Below are 18,218 nucleotides of genomic sequence, written 5' to 3'. Positions count from 1 at the left end.
CTACATTCCCCAGTTCTTCTGCAATTTTGGATTTTGCCTCAAAAAAAAAAAAAAAAACGTGTTTCAGATGTCAGCCCACAAGTTCTCTATGGGATTGAAGTCAGGGGATTGGGCTGGTCACTCTATTACCTCAATCTTGTTTGTCTGTAACCAAGATGTTTTGGGTCATTGTCATGTTGAAACACCCATTTTAAGGACATTCTTCTTCGACAAAGGGAAACATGATCTCCTCAAGTATTCTGATATATTCAAACTGATCCATGATCCCTCGTCTGTGATAAATAGGTGTAACGCCATGGTATGAAAAACATCCCCATATCATCATTTTGTACCACCATGCTTTACTACCTTCACAGTGTACTTTGGCTTGAATTCAGTGCTCGGGGGTCGTCTGACATACTGTCTACGGCCACTAGACCCAAAAAGAACAATTTTGCTTTTATCAGTCCACAAAATGTTGATCCATTTCTCTTTGGACCAGTCAATGTGTTCCTTGGCAAATTTGAACCCATTCAGGACACGTCTTTTTCTTAACAACGGAACTTTGCAAGGAGTTTTAGCTGGTAAATTGGCTTCACTTAATCATCTTCTGTACTCACTGGTAACTTCAGATGTTCCTTGCTCTTTCTGGTAATGATCATTGGCTGAGTATTTGCCATTCTGGCTATTATTCGATCCTTTTGAACAGTAGTTCCACACTTCCTTCCGCGTCTTTCAGGTTTTGGTTTTCACTTCAAGGCATTTGAGATCATTTTAGCTGAGCAGCCTATAATTTGCTGCACTTCTCTGTATGTTTTTCCCTCTAACCTGTGCAACATTTGCCACCCTCCTAAATTAAATAAGGGCAAAAATTGACACCCGTTCCTCTGCAGAATGAATGACTTCACCAATTGAACTCCTCACTGCTATTATTTTGAACAACCCCCTTTCAATCAATGCTTCGATTACTCAGAATGAGTCATTTTCATGACTCTCTACTCTACTACACTTTCAATTATATTTTTTGCTATGTAGAAATATCACTTCTACTAAAAACAGTGATTTATCAGGTGAATGATGTGGACTGCTATTTTTTTGAACACCAATGTATGTATATATATATATACCTGTATATATATATATATATATATATACAGTGCCTTGCAAAAGTATTCGGCCCCCTTGAACTTTTCAACCTTTTGCCACATTTCAGGCTTCAAACATAACAATATGAAATTGTAATTTTTTGTGAAGAATCAACAACAAGTGGGACACAATCGTGAAGTGGAACGAAATTTATTGGATATTTTAAACTTTTTTTAGAAATAAAAAACTGAAAAGTGGGGCGTGCAATATTATTCGGCCCCCTTGCGTTAATACTTTGTAGCGCCACCTTTTGCTGCGATTACAGCTGCAAGTCGCTTGGGGTATGTCTCTATCAGTTTTGCACATCGAGAGACTGAAATTTTTGCCCATTCTTCCTTGCAAAACAGCTCGAGCTCAGTGAGGTTGGATGGAGAGCGTTTGTGAACAGCAGTTTTCAGCTCTTTCCACAGATTCTCGATGGGATTCAGGTCTGGACTTTGACTTGGCCATTCTAACACCTGGACACGTTTATTTGTGAACCATTCCATTGTAGATTTTGCTTTATGTTTTGGATCATTGTCTTGTTGGAAGATAAATCTCCGTCCCAGTCTCAGGTCTTTTGCAGACTGCAACAGGTTTTCTTCCAGAATGGTCCTGTATTTGGCTCCATCCATCTTCCCATCAATTTTAACCATCTTCCCTGTCCCTGCTGAAGAAAAGCAGGCCCAAACCATGATGCTGCCACCACCATGTTTGACAGTGGGGATGGTGTGTTCAGGGTGATGAGCTGTGTTGCTTTTACGCCAAACATAACATTTTGCATTGTGGCCAAAAAGTTAGATTTTGGTTTCATCTGACCAGAGCACCTTCTTCCACATGTTTGGTGTGTCTCCCAGGTGACTTTTTATGGATATCTTTGAGAAATGGCTTTCTTCTTGCCACTCTTCCATAAAGGCCAGATTTGTGCAGTGTACGACTGATTGTGTCCTATGGACAGAGTCTCCCACCTCAGCTGTAGATCTCTGCAGTTCATTCAGAGTGATCATGGGCCTCTTGGCTGCATCTCTGATCAGTCTTCTCCTTGTTTGAGCTGAAAGTTTAGAGGGACGGCCGGGTCTTGGTAGATTTGCAGTGGTCTGATACTCCTTCCATTTCAATATGATCGCTTGCACAGTGCTCCTTGAGATGTTTAAAGCTTGGGAAATCTTTTTGTATCCAAATCCGGCTTTAAACTTCTCCACAACAGTATCTCGGACCTGCCTGGTGTGTTCCTTGGTCTTCATGATGCTCTCTGCGCTTTAAACAGAACTCTGAGACTATCACAGAGCAGGTGCATTTATACGGAGACTTGATTACACACAGGTGGATTCTATTTATCACCATCAGTCATTTAGGTCAACATTGGATCATTCAGAGATCCTCACTGAACTTCTGGAGTGAGTTTGCTGCACTGAAAGTAAAGGGGCTGAATAATATTGCACGCCCCACTTTTTAGTTTTTTATTTCTAAAAAAAGTTTAAAATATCCAATAAATTTCGTTCCACTTCACGATTGTGTCCCACTTGTTGTTGATTCTTCACAAAAAATTACAATTTCATATCGTTATGTTTGAAGCCTGAAATGTGGCAAAAGGTTGAAAAGTTCAAGGGGGCACTGTATATATATATATATATATATATATATATATATATACAGTGTATCACAAAAGTGAGTACACCCCTCACATTTCTGCAGATATTGAAGTATATCTTTTCATGGGACAACACTGACAAAATGACACTTTGACACAATGAAAAGTAGTCTGTGTGCAGCTTATATAACAGTGTAAATTTATTCTTCCCTCAAAATAACTCAATATACAGCCATTAATGTCTAAACCACCGGCAACAAAAGTGAGTACACCCCTAAGAGACTACACCCCTAAATGTCCAAATTGAGCACTGCTTGTCATTTTCCCTCCAAAATGTTATGCGACTCGTGTTACTAGGTCTCAGGTGTGCATAGGGAGCAGGTGTGTTCAATTTAGTAGTACAGCTCTCACACTCTCTCATACTGGTCACTGAAAGTTCCAACATGGCACCTCATGGCAAAGAACTCTCTGAGGATCTTAAAAGACGAATTGTTGCGCTACATGAAGATGGCCAAGGCTACAAGAAGATTGCCAACACCCTGAAACTGAGCTGCAGCACAGTGGCCAAGATCATCCAGCGTTTTAAAAGAGCAGGGTCCACTCAGAACAGACCTCGCGTTGGTCGTCCAAAGAAGCTGAGTGCACGTGCTCAGCGTCACATCCAACTGCTGTCTTTGAAAGATAGGCGCAGGAGTGCTGTCAGCATTGCTGCAGAGATTGAAAAGGTGGGGGGTCAGCCTGTCAGTGCTCAGACCATACGCTGCACACTACATCAAATTTGTCTGCATGGCTGTCACCCCAGAAGGAAGCCTCTTCTGAAGTCTCTACACAAGAAAGCCTGCAAACAGTTTGCTGAAGACATGTCAACAAAGGACATGGATTACTGGAACCATGTCCTATGGTCTGATGAGACCAAGATTAATTTGTTTGGTTCAGATGGTCTCAAGCATGTGTGGTGGCAATCAGGTGAGGAGTACAAAGATAAGTGTGTCATGCCTACAGTCAAGCATGGTGGTGGGAATGCCATGGTCTGGGTCTGCATGAGTGCAGCAGGTGTTGGGGAGTTACATTTCATTGAGGGACACATGAACTCCAATATGTACTGTGAAATACTGAAGCAGAGCATGATCCCCTCCCTCCGGAAACTGGGTCGCAGGGCAGTGTTCCAGCATGATAATGACCCCAAACACACCTCTAAGACGACCACTGCTTTATTGAAGAGGCTGAGGGTAAAGGTGATGGACTGGCCAAGCATGTCTCCAGACCTAAACCCAATAGAACATCTTTGGGGCATCCTCAAGCGGAAGGTGGAGGAGCGCAAAGTCTCGAATATCCGCCAGCTCCGTGATGTCGTCATGGAGGAGTGGAAAAGCATTCCAGTGGCAACCTGTGAAGCTCTGGTAAACTCCATGCCCAGGAGAGTTAAGGCAGTTCTGGGAAATAATGGTGGCCACACAAAATATTGACACTTCAGGAACTTTCACTAAGGGGTGTACTCACTTTTGTTGCCGGTGGTTTAGACATTAATGGCTGTATATTGAGTTATTTTGAGGGAAGAATAAATTTACACTGTTATATAAGCTGCACACAGACTACTTTTCATTGTGTCAAAGTGTCATTTTGTCAGTGTTGTCCCATGAAAAGATATACTTAAATATCTGCAGAAATGTGAGGGGTGCACTCACTTTTGTGATACACTGTTTTTTTTTTTGTTTTTTTGTTTTTTAGGCTGAGGCCACCAAATTTTCTTCATACTCAACCTGTCATACCATGTTTTTTTATGGACTTTACTTTCACTGTATATGTGCATTTGTTTGCATCAAAGTCTGGCTTAAACAACTAAGCACTCTTTCTATATGAGCTTATTCTATGCGAAGGGGGGATAATCCCCACCAGGCATGCAAAAAGAGAGAGGCAGGCAGACACAAGCAACACAACCATGCAGAGCAGACGTAGATAGAATGTGCTCAGAGATTTCACAACTCATTGTCTTAAATTTACAAAATAGATGTGTCTGTTTGCATTTGCTTGAAATTCACCTGAACAACACAAAAAATACAAACTTTAAAATATGGTACATTTTGTAAAATGCAATAAAAACAATTTTTTTTTATTTCTATTACACCTTTACTTTTTAGTGTTTTTAGTGACCAACTTTTTGAATTCTCAATTGAATTCTATATGTCAACAAATTTATACTTTAACAAGCCAATTGTTGTTCAATATAGCCGCTTAGCCGGGCTGGGTGGCAGAGCCAAGTTTCGAACCAACGAGTTCAAAATGTCAGCTCTGGTGCACAAGCGTGTTTTACCGCTGCGCCACCTGAGTGGCCCATCACCTTTTCTTTTATTCTTTTACTAATTTGGGAGAATTTGAGGATACAAAGTGTTGCAGTTTTACAAGTGGAATTGCCAATTTGTGGTAATCGTTGTTTGATTTTTCTCCTTATGCTCCATACATTTTCAATAGAAGACAGATCTGGACTGCAGACAGGCCAGTAAAGCACACACATTTGTGTCTCAAAGTATTTGTGTAGTAAGTGCAAAATGAGGCCTCACACTGTCAGACTTGGCCTTGATGGCAGCATAAGTTGCTCTAAAATCCCAATATACAGTAGACCCTTTACTAATTACGAACCGAAATTCGCACGAAATTCGCACGAAATTCGCGTGATGTCACAAACAACTTGACTCAGACCCTCTCTCTTTCCAATGTTTTCTTTATATTTTGTAAAATTCTATATCAAAATGGCCCCAAAGAAGGTGCAGAGAAAGTGTAGTGTTGAGTAAATGAAAAAAGCTATTACTATTATTAGTACAATATGAAAGTTATTGTTGTTTCTGGTAGATACATAAAAAAAAAAAAAAAGAAAAAAAAAAAAAAAGAAAAAAAAAAAAAAAGAAATTTATTAGTGTATGATACAGCACATGTACTGTACTGAAATGTGTTGCTTATAAACTACTGTGTATTGTTGTTTATTATTGTTTATTACAGTAATGTCTATTCTATAATTTAATATTTAAGGGAAAATATACTTGGATTTATAACAAAAAAGACATTAGAAAGGTTAGGTAAGGGGGTGGTTTGGGAGGTCTGGCACGGATTAATTCTATTTACATTATTTCTTATGGGAAAAATAGGTTTAACCTACAAACATTTTGACTTAAGAACAGCCCTTCGGAATTAATTAAATTCGTAAGTCAAGGGTCTACTGTATATTTTATAGCTGGATCAACAGTACCATCTCACATATGCAAGTCGGGTTTTTGCCTTTGCTCTTTACAGACTTTTAAGACAGATTTCACCAGACACAATATGTTATACGGCAGATGGTGAACAACCAAATTATTTGCAATCTTAATTTCACCCAATTCACCTGCTTACTGTGGAATGTTTTATAACAGTGTAACTTAAATATTGCCCCTGTCCCTTTGGAGTGTGCAAATTTACAAAATAGAATAAAATTGGTTAGCCAAAACATGGGCAGCATGCCATATGCATCTTATCACCTACACTTTGACGAGTGCAGTGCAGCTCAGTGTTGTGTACGAAAAGACACACCCCGAGAGCGCTCTTTTCTCATCTCTGTGCAGGTGCCATTAATCAGCCTATTCCCGCCCATATCTGAACAACAGGACAATCGTTGTTCATGTGGCCGCTTAGCCTTAGCTGGCAGGCTGAACTTTGTTCTTTTATATTACAAATTAAAAATTTTAAGTTTACTAAATGACCCAATTTAATTTGTAAATTCAGTAGATCATTAAATCTGAAGGTTTGCCTTCACTTTGCTTACACTAGTTTATTTCACTAGCCATACAATTTTAAGTTGACAAACAGTAGTTTAGCATGCGAAACATTTTAAAATCAAATGTAGCCAAAATGTCAATTCAAGCCCAGAAAGTAATTTGAATACTGTTAGGACAATGTTACATTTTATTTTGCTTTGTCAAATGCTGAGACATCATATCCTAGTAAAATCTTTTATATCACATTATCACCCCTTACCCAGTGTTATCAATTGGATTTGTTGATCAGAGTCATCCAGGTACAACAGCAAATGCTGAATAAGAAACTGTAGATGTGGGCGATAGGCGTTGATGTCATTGTCTTTGCCTAAAGATGAAAACCATATCCTCAAGGCATTCAGAGCTTCGATGCGCACCTCCTCATTGCTGTCATCTAACTGTTTTAAAAGCTCTGAAATCAAAACACAGAAAACAACATTCCAAAAATATCAAGTTGCTCATACACAGCATGACAAATCTTTTACCTTCACTTTTACAATATATCACTGAAAGTACATTTTCAGGGTCTATAGACAGTAACTTAAGTGTAACTTAATTATTTCATAAAGTTTACACTTTTATATTTATATAAACATTTAAAAAAGGTCAACAAATCAGATTCTTGTTGGTAATAATTTTTACAAACGTTTTGTATACTGGGTTTGTAAAAGCTTTGAAACATGCAATTACAATTTCTCTTACGTAGTTGTGTGTATTAGCCTTACCTGTTATGTGTGCACCTAGGGAAACATTGGTTATGCTGTACTATGTATGTATCCATGAGTTATCACGTACCTGGGTAAATACTGTTGAGCGTTTCAGTATTAAGGCTTTGTCCTGTCAGGTTAAGAAGTGAATTTATTGATCTACAGGCCAACAGACGTGAGAACTGAGAGTCCTCCCCCAGTGCAGCAATCAAATGAGCACTGAGAGCTGATGCTGCATTCAGAACCTAAAAAAAATTACATTCGACACTTAATTAACACTTAATGTATTGCCATGTGGATCAACAATGTCAAAATCATTTTTGCTATCTTTGCTATGTTTGGTATAAACATTATAACATCTCTGCCCGGTGAGAAACATGAAAAAGGATATAAAAATCATACACTATATGGACACTACATGAGCAACTATAACAGCTTAAACTTTTCTGGGAAGGCTTTCTACAAGATTTTTTGTGTCTGTAGAAAATTTTCTTTCACAAATCTTTCACAAATGTTTGCATAGGCAGACTGCATGGCTAGGTGCTTGATTTTATACACCGGTGGCACAGGAGTGTCCCAGTACTTTTGTCCATATAATGTACAAACAGAGACATTGTATTACAGAGTGAATTTTACACCTCAGGGTTCAATTTAAAGTAATATCAAAACCCACTGTATTACAGCAAACTGCATACAGAACAGTCCTACCAAAAACATTGTATGGTGTGCTATATGTATTATACAATTGAAAGTTGAAGTCATGAGTTTGCATGCACCTTAGCCATGCTTTAAACAAAGCTTTTCACAATTAATCCAGTTTTAACACATTCAATCCCAGTACACATTCCCTCTCTTAGGTCAGTTCCAAACACTACTATATTTTAAGAATGTGAAATGTCAGAATAATAGTAGAGACATTTATTTATTTTAGCTTTTGTTTCTTTAACCCTCTTAATCCCTCCATCCTCTGCACATCTCTCTACCAACCTTTGCATCAAGCATGGGGGCAAAACAAACTTGGTTCCTTATCTATGCAACTTTGCCACAGTTCCAGTTGATTGGAACCTTTGATTATTGCCCTAACAGTTGTCAGTGATCTACTTCATGCCACTCCATACACTCCTGATTTTCTACAGCAGTTTTCTGTCAAATGTCTCTTTTTAAGAATCCTTGCTCTCCCTTATTTTAACTCCCAGTTCTCTCCAGATATGCTTTATTTCCTTCTTATCCCCTAATCTGAATGTTCTTTTCTTTCTTTTCAGAAGTTTAATTCAGGTTTTATTATCTGCAAATCAGTGTACAGTCTTTTCAACACAGAAGTAGTATTATGTGACAGTCAGTCATGCACTTGATGTGCTCTCAAAGTCTTTTCATAACACATTCCATTTTGTGTTCCATGAACATCCACTGCTTTATGCTTCTATGTTCTAACTGTTCCTGAGTACTGGATGTTGGAAAACAACATGTGTGTAGAATGTACCAGTACCATATTACGTAAACAGTACCATATTAAGAACCAGTTGGCCTAGTGAAGGAATGACAGTGGAGTTGTAAATAAATTTAATATTCAGCAAATAGATTGTCTTGTTCTCTCTGGTAAAGCAATTGACAAGATAATAGATAAGCAAGAGAGACATCATTTAAGTCCACTGATATAGCCAGAAATGCATTCAGGTATTGTGTTTGTAATCCAGCAGTGACAGAGTGTCATATGCTGTGGAAAGAAATTATGTAAATATAACAATCATGTACACAAATTCCCTTGAAAATACTCTGGGCATAAACTCAACAATTTTCTAGGCTACAGAAACTCTCCAACAGTAATTTGTCCAAAATTACATCTCCTAACAAGGTGAGCTAGGCCCCCACCCTACCCTTTGCTGCTCCATTCGGTGTTCCAATTTGTCTAAAATTTGGTGATGGCTGCATTAACTTCGGCTTCATGTTTTTTTACCCATGTCTCAATGAAAATTTTCTCTGATGTTTTGCCAAGGCTCCTAATTCGTCCATTTTATTAGTTAAAGACTGCAATAATTTAAAATTGGACTGCTGCAACAGTATGTCATTAGTACTTTTTTTGTCTGTATTTTTTATCTGTCTTCTTTTTTATCTGAAATGACATGAACAAGCATGGGCAAGGTTTATGCACTGTACAGGTATCTGGGCCTGGGTAATAGGAAAATTAACAAATTGCCACAATTACAGCTTGTTTATGCACAACAAGTAGATCAGATTTATATTCAGCTACTCAGTTCTCATCAGCCTGTTGACTGATAATCTTCCACCTTCTGGTACTACCTTTTGGGACACCCTTTGACCCTCTGTCTAGACCCATGGCACAGATCACACATTGCCAGGTGTGTATGTGTTTAAAAAAAGAACAGAATTGGCTGCAAACCTGAATTAGCAGCAGAGCTGATTATTCTTTTTGAATGTTACTTATGACTTTTTATGTAGCATTAAAGCATGTGTCATGTAATGTGTACATGGCTTTACCTGAACTTTTGAGATATCACCCTGCAGCATTGCTAGCACGCAGCTGAGGGCAGACGTTCGGACTGCAGCAGCAGCACGCCCTGCATGCCACACTAGATTGGGCAAAATTAATTCCTGTAGAAATACATTTAGATGCTCACAGAATTTCCTACATTGGGTGGGGGAGAGACAGAAAGGGATGAAAAGCACAAAACATTTATTTTAACATTAACCAATGCTTTAATTGTGTCAAAAGTTTACTTTTTGAATGACCTAGCTTTTATTAGAAGAAACATCAAACATATTTTTAAAAAGCATGAGCTACAAAAGAAGCTTTTGTCTTTAGTGTTTCCCAATAATTTCCCATTATTCCCACTGCTAAATGTTTTTTTAAACCATTGTATTACCTGGATTGTATTATTACTTATTATTTACATTTCAGGCTAAAGAAAAGTGTGTGAAGCTCTGGGCAATCAGTTTATACGTATGTAAAGTATTTTAAACTACTAATTTAATGAGATAAGAGGTGACATGACCTATAAACAGGAATTGAGTCCAAGTCACACCTAGACATTGTTCGACTGCGCAGGCCACATCTGTCCCAAACCAACCCACATGAGGTCAGTGGAAATTAAATATCAGACATAAATTAATGTAAAAGTTTTACACATCCAGGCTAGAGCAGTCAAGAACCGCTCAAGCAGCAAATAAGCAAATTAGACTTCAGACAAAATAGCAATAGTCAGGGCTGTGGGGTAGGGTGGCAAGGTGAAACCCTTTTCTTACAAAGTAAAACATTCAAGCCTGATTGCATTTCGCATAAACCTACATCAAGTCTGCCAAAACGTAAAAATGTCCCATGGTCTGTGCCAAGGTGAAGGGAATTATAAACAGCTCGAAATATCAGTCAATTTTGCCACAAAACCATCAGGCCATCAGGCCAAGCTGAAGAAGAAGAGAAATTTCACCTTTGGGCATGATAAAGACCCAAAGCATACCTTCACATCAATAAAAGAATGGCTCACCAGAGGCAGATCAAAAATTTTGGAATGGCCCAGCCAGAGCCCAGACCTGAATTTAATTTAAATAATCTGTGGGTTAACCTAAAGAGGGCTGTGCACAGGAGATGCCCTAGCAATCTGACAGATTCAGAGCGATTTCACAAGGAAGCATGAGTTAAAAATGGCAAGTCAAGACTCCTACTCAAAATCTTGCATCTTAAAGGAGCTTTAAGCTTTCTATAATTTTACATTTATGCATCTGAACAAATTGTCTTTTAGGTCCTTTGCAAATGCAGTCAGACTACTCATTTATTTATATATACAACTAATTTATATGAGAACAGCAGCTAACTATCATCAGTCAGAATGACCAAAAAGTAATTAGAAGGCCATGTTACAAAGTTTTACATACTGGTCATGGGTCATAGACTACAGTGATGTAACATACATTAGTGCATATATGTGCACATATGACTGCAGTAATTTAAAGGCCATGTTACAAAGTTCTACATAGTGATATTTTCATAAATTTTAGGCCAAGTATCACTGAAAGTTTGGTTTCTTTTGGCTGTATTTAAATGTATTTAGAGTTTGCCACAGCGGATCTCAAGTGTGAGAACACTGACAGGGACACCTACCAATGGCTAGGCTTGAACACCACATCTCAGCGGTAGTGGGCACCACCCAAGTCCCTAGTTTGGTTTAATATAATACTGTTTACATATAAGGACATTTTGTCATATTCCCTAGGGATATGAATCCTACAGATGCCAAGTCTTTTTTTAAACTGTAAAGTCATAAACAATAACCTTTGCTAAGACTAGACAAGTTTGCTGTTCTTTAACTGGGATCTTTTGTACCTTTTTGAATGAGTTGTCACTGAGACCCTGAATATTTTTTTTTATTTTGTTGATGCATTTTCTCCCCTTTTACTCCAAACTTTTATTAGCGCGTCCAATTGCCCAATTGCATTATGCTTCCTCTCTACTGATGCCAATCCCCGTTCTGATTAAGGAGAACAAAACTAACACATGCCCCCTCCCACACGTGTGCAGTAGCCGACTGCAACTTTTCCCCTGCACGAGGCAAGTTCATATGCAGATCGGCTTTGTGTATGGAGAGCCACACCATGATCAACGCATTATTCCTTGACTCTGTGCAGGCACCATCAATCAGCCAGCAGAGGTCGTAATTGCATTAGTTATGACAGAGCCCCTATCCGGCTCTTATCTGTATGAAAAACATCAACAATTGTTGTTCATGTAGGCGCCCAGTCCAGCCATATGGCAGAGCTGAGTTTCGAACCGATGAGTTCTGAATATTTTTAATCAGATGGGCTACTTCTGGTACTACTTACCATTGTTCCAGGTTTTATCCATTTAAACCTTACAGGTTTCTCTTACTTGTCCTACAGCATTACATATAGCTTTGTAACCTCTCACTTGCCTTCACTTTGGAGGAGCATGCTGCAATTCTAACAGGGAACGTTTATGTATTTATACAACCACAAACTAAACTATTACACATTTAAATCAAAACAATTTAGCTAGTATTTACATAAATCAAATAAACCATAAACGTGGAAGCTGTTTTGCATTAGTATGGATTCTCTCAATTTAAAGTAAAATATGAAAGTAAATTTATACTGTGTAAAAGCACTCCAAATTAGCTCACTGTTGACAAAAAACATAATGGTTACCAATAAAACTAGATCATTAACCCTAAGTGCCATATACTTAGGATCAGAGAAACAAATCACCAAAAATCACTAAACACACAAATCCTTAAACACAAACTATATACAGTCATGTGAAAAAGTTAGGACACCCTTGAAAACCATGAAAACCTTTGTCTTTTTTAACATATTTAAACATATGAACATTAAAGCTTCATTTGAACAGTACTGAGAGATGGAGCTTATATAACTAAACAAAAAATGTTAAAAATTACTTTTAAACACAAGTTGTTTGTTTGTTTATTAGGATTTAACGTCATGTTTTACACTTTGGTTACATTCATGACAGGAACAGTAGTTACTTATTACACAAGGTTCATCAGTTCACAAGGTTATATCAAACACAGTTATGGACAAATTTGTATCTCCAATTCACCTCTTGCATGTCTTTGGACTGTGGGAGGAAACCGGAGCACCCAGAGGAAACCCACACAAACACAGGGAGAACATGCAAACTCCACACAGAAAGGACCCAGACCAGCCCACCTGGGGATCAAACCCATGACCGTCTTGCTGTGAGGAGACAGTGCTACCCACTGAACCACCGTGCCGCCAAACACAAGTTGTAAAATGTAATGAACAAAAATGGAAATTTATTGTGAGGAAAAAGTTAGGACACCCCCACATTTATTACTATGTAAAATGTCTAAAAATAGAATCCAGTGCACAACATCAGCTGCAATGATTAGATCATCGTTAGAGGACATTGGAGTTTTATTTAAACCTCAGACATTAGTTTGGTTTGCTCTTGATTGTTGAAGTGAGTGATATCACCATGGTGAGATCTAAAGAGCTCTCTGAGGCCTTCAAAAAGAAGGTTGTAGGTGCATATGAGTCTGGAAGGGGATTTAAAAAGATCTCAAAACAATTAGAAATCAGCCATTCCACTGTCCGAAAAATAATTTACAAGTGGAGAACATTTAAAACAACTGCCAACATGGCCAGGTCAGGCCGTCCTAGCAAGTTCAGCCCAAGAGCAGACCGCAAAATGCATAAAGAAGTCTCCAATAATTCTACAATGTCGTCATGGGACCTACAGCTAGCTCTTGCCACAGTTGATAGCAAGGTACATGCATCTACCATCAGAAAGAGACTGCACAAGTTTGATTTTCATGGGAGGTGGGCAAGAAAAAAAATAAATAAATCAGGGCAAACCTAAAGTTTGCCAGAGAACGTAAACAAAGACTAGGACTTCTGGAACAATGTGCTTTGGACACAGTAACCAAACACAGCATTTGAGCACATACCAACTGTGAAGCATGGAAAAAGTCATGGTTTGGGGCTGCTTTGCAGCAGCAGGGTCTGGCAAGCTCTCCATTATAGAATCCACTATGAATTCTTTACTGTATCAGAGGGTGCTTGAGGCCATCTGTCCAAAAACTAAAGCGGAAGTGGACCATGCAGCATGACAACTACCCAAAACATTCCAGTAAATCCACCAAGGAATGGCTCAAAAGAAAAAAATGGAGAGTTCTGGAATGGCCAAGTCAAAGTCCGGATCGTAATCCTATTGAGATGCTGTGGGGTGTAAACTTTCTCCCAGTTGATGTCAGAGACTGGTAGATGGTTATAGGAAACGTCTAATTGAGGTTATTTCAGCCAATGGGGGAAATACCAGATATAAGGGCATAGAGTGTCCTAATTTTTTCCTCACAATAAATTTCCATTTTTGTTCATTACATTTTACAACTTGTGTTTAAAAGTATTTGTTTCAGTTTTATTTGTTAAATGATATAAGATCCATCTCTCAATACTGTTCAAATGAAGCTCAAATGTTCACATGTTTAAATACATCAAAAAGACAAAGGTTCTCATGGGGTGTCCTAACTTTTTCACATGACTGTACATTGTGGTAGCTGGAACCAAAAAACCCTTGTACTGTAAATTGCTGGTAGAGTCTTAATATCATTTCAATACAAAGTTGTGTGATAAGAAGGACTTACCCTGTTGAGTTTAGTGTATTTCTGGATTTCAGGAGCAGCTTGGAAAGCATGGTAAAAATGTGCAGCCGCATTTCTGGATCCTGGCTGGACTTTAAAAATTTCTGTAATAGTGACAAGAACTCTGGGACAAACTCACCAAGCACAGGCCCTTAAGCAAACAGAAACAAGTAGAGCCATAAGATGTAAAATTAATTCAGCTGTTTAGATGATCTACTTTCTATGCATCTCATACTGACCTGTCAGTGTATTTCCATTATTTTTCAATTAACAATTCACAAACGCACACAAACACACACAGCATTTAGTTCCTAAATTTGTCAAGTAGAAACTAACACTATACACAGATACTGGGCAGGACATTCTCAAACTTTTTAACAGAAATGTACCATTTGCCTAACTTTCATATTTTTTAAGTAAATGGCGATGGCCGATGCAGCATCCGAATATGGTAGTTTGATCTGCTTAGTTTTGTGGTCTAATCATAGTATGGGTGTTTACGATGGGGTATATTTCATGTAGTTTCTGCCCTAGGATATGCATTTGGTCTGCAATTTATTTTTGGTGTACATTGTGATCAGGTGTCTTGCACCTCCTGAATAGATCTTGCATTCAGTCTGTTATGGGTCTGGGGTGATCCTTGCAAATTTTTTTCAGCTTTTTCATTTTAGAAGAGTCCACTGTGTCCTGGGTTCCAGCATAAATTTTTGTAATTGTTTTCTCTGGTTGGCTTTTGAATTTTGTCCATTATGTTATTTACAACCCCAAATAAAGAAAGTTGGGACAGCATGGAAAATGCAAAAAAAACAAAAAAAAACAAGAGTTTCTTACATTTACTGTGACTTTTATATCATTGCAGACAGGATGAACCTGAGATATTTCATGTTTTGTCTGGTCAACTTCATTTCATTTATTAATAAACATCCATTCTTGCATTTCAGGCCTGCAACACATTCCAAAAAAAGTTGTGACAGTACAGCATTTACCGCTTTGTAATGTTGCCATTCCTTTTCACCACACTTAAACGATGTTTTGGCACCGAGGATACCAAGTGATTTATTGTTTCAGGTTTTATTTTGTCCTATTCTTCCTGCAAACACGTCTTAAGATGTGCAACAGTACGGGGTCATTGTTGTTGCATTTTTTGTTTCAAAATTCTCTATTGGGGACAGGTCAGGACCGCAGCCATGCCTTTGTAATGTGTGCAGCATGTGGTTTTGCATTGTCTTGTTGAAAAATGCATGGACATCCCTGGAAAAGATGACGTCTTGAAGGCAGCATATGTTGCTCAAGATTTTAATGTACTTTTCTGCATTAATGCTGCCATCACAGAAGTGTAAATGACCTTTGCCAAGGGCACTGACACAGCCCCATACCATGACAAACCCTGGCGTCTATTTTTTCCAAAAAAGACCAGGAATGCCGATTCATCTCACCACAATACACGTTTCGACACCGCTTCTGGACATGGTTAACATAAGGCTTCTTTTTTGCACAGTAAAGTTTCAAGTGGCATTTGTGCATGTAACTCCGTATTGTGGTGCTTGACAAAGGTTTGCCAAAGTAATCACTCACCCATGTGGTCATATCAGCTATTGTTGAGTGGCGGTTCTTGATGCAGTGCCGTCTGAGGGATCAAAGATCACGGGCGTTCAGCTTAAGCTTGCGCCCTTGGCCTTTACGGACTGAAATTCCTCTCGATTCCTTAAATTGTTTAATGATATTATGCACTGTAGAGGAAGAAATATGCAAATCCCTTCCAATCTTTCTTTGAGGTACATTGTTTTTAAACACTTCAATAATTTTCTCACGCATTTGTTGACAAACTGGTGATCATCTGATCATCTTTGCTTATCAAAGACTTTCCTGTATGCTGCTTTTGTACCAAACCGTGATTACAATCACCCGTTGACATCACCTGTTTGAAATTACATTGTTATTCAGTTTTTTCACCTCATTACTAGCCTTACATTGCCCCCATCCCAACTTTTTTTAGAATGTGTTGCAGCCCTGAAATGCAGGAATGTTTATTAATAAATAAAATGAAGTTGAGCAGACAAAACATGAAATATCTTCCGTTCAGACTGTCTGCAATTAAATAAAAGACAAAGTAAGGAAGGACAAAGGAACATTGCATTTTTATTTTATTTGCATTTTCCCATATTGTCCCAACTTTTTCTGATTTGGGGTTGTACATTTGGGTGTTCTTAGGCAGATACTTCAGTGCTTGTAAACAAGATTTTGAGTCTGTGCTGATTTTCTGGCTTATCCCTATTCCTAGAGCTCCTAGAGTTTGGTCAAGGAAGATGTGTTGTACAGGTTTCAATGGTGCAAGTATTGTCTTGTAGGTGGTGTTTTGGGGGTTCTTTTTGAGACTTATGTGGTTTATGGGCCTCTGCGTATAGACCCGAATGGTAAATTGTATTTAATTTTGCTAGGTATGCTTGTCTAGCAACACTGTAGATAATGCTGCCATAATCCAGATTGGTTTGTATCGTGGCCCAGTAGAGCTGCATGAGAGAGGAAAAATCGGCTCCCCACTTTTTGCTGGAATGAAAATAAGTTTGAAATCCAAGGTAAGTCCTAGGTATTTAATTTCTTTTGTGACCATTTATCTGGAGTTCTGGATACAGGTGGAAGCCCAATTTTATGGCAAAAGTGTACTCGTATTGTTTTTTTCTTTTTAAAGTTTGAATCCGTTAGTTGTGGCCCATTGCTAGATTTCATTAATGTTGATTTGCATATATCGCTCTATATGTAGAATGTATTAGCTTTTGTAACCAAAGCACAAGTATTCCGCATAAAGTCCTAAATTAATTCCTCTAACCTCCCCATGTTGGCTGTTGTACCACTTGTTTTTCAAAAGCTGCTTTGGACTTCGTATAAGATCTCCATCTGCCATGTAAGTCTGCTTTTTACCAATTATTCCAACATTTTGAAGAACACAGGAGTGTAGAACAATGAAAAAAGTTCTTAGGGTATGAAATGGGACATATCAATGTATAAGCTCAACCAGCTCGTATGGAGTCCGGCCATGCAGAGCTTAATATGTAATAAGAAGAATTTTGTACTGAATATAAAATGCAATAGATAAAAGTAGATTACAGTAGTCTGACCACAATGTCACCAATGCATGTACGAGTGTTTCTACATCTGCTAGATCACTTCAAGATTGCGTACGCGAGGGAAAGGTATTACCAGGATCCAATCAATATTGATGCCAAAGATGTATGAACGAGATATCAGTGCCTTAAAGCCAATTCAAAGCAACTTTGTCATGTCATGAATAGTTAGATAAAGCAGGTATTTAGATAAACCATGGCATATTGTATGGCCAGGTAGCATACCTATGGTGAAGAGTAGCAAGCCTAAAACTAGTAATCCAGTAACACCAATGCTGCAAGATCAAGAAACATCAGTATACTAAGAGCTCCTGAATCATCTGCACATAAATAAATCATTGGTAACTTTAGGAAGTGAAATCTCTGTACTAAGTTATTACATAGCGCTTAATGGTCAAGCCCCGGCTTATCTCAGTGGTATGCTTTCTCCCGCAACCGCACAGCGATCTTTAAGATCAGCCACTCAGAATTTGTTGACTGTTCCTAGGGCTCGTTTGAAGCTAAAAGGTGATCGTGCATTTGCAGTTTATGCTCCGAGGCTATGGAACACTCTACCTCCTAATATTCGACAAGCACCTTCGGCCGCTGTTTTTAAATCACTCCTAAAAACATACCTTTATAAGCTGGCATTTGAACAGTGAGGAGCTGTGTTAATTTTAATTGTTTAGTCTATTTGTATTTGTTTTATTTTGTCTCTTACTCTGTATTTTTTATTTGGTTCTTACTTTTTTAATATAATGTTGTGTTATGTATGCTTA

The 18,218-nt window shown here is 38.3% G+C and overlaps 1 protein-coding gene across 1 annotated transcript in view; it reads right to left on the bottom strand.

Annotated features, from left to right (window-relative positions):
- Positions 1–18,218, bottom strand: part of LOC134300112 (dynein axonemal assembly factor 5-like) — a 92,184-nt gene that overhangs the window by 11,624 nt on the left and 62,342 nt on the right. The window contains exons 9-12 of the mRNA XM_062984771.1: positions 14,342–14,489; positions 9,684–9,831; positions 7,276–7,432; positions 6,701–6,892 (exon numbers count right to left, since the gene is read on the bottom strand). Of these exons, the coding sequence (XP_062840841.1) occupies positions 6,701–6,892; positions 7,276–7,432; positions 9,684–9,831; positions 14,342–14,489 (645 nt within the window). The remainder of the gene's footprint in view (positions 1–6,700; positions 6,893–7,275; positions 7,433–9,683; positions 9,832–14,341; positions 14,490–18,218) is intronic.

This window comes from Trichomycterus rosablanca, chromosome 22 (assembly GCF_030014385.1).
Source record: "Trichomycterus rosablanca isolate fTriRos1 chromosome 22, fTriRos1.hap1, whole genome shotgun sequence".
NCBI classification, from domain to species: Eukaryota; Metazoa; Chordata; class Actinopteri; order Siluriformes; family Trichomycteridae; genus Trichomycterus; species Trichomycterus rosablanca.
Note: the sequence above shows the minus strand (reverse complement) of the source record. Positions and strands in the feature narration are given on the sequence as shown.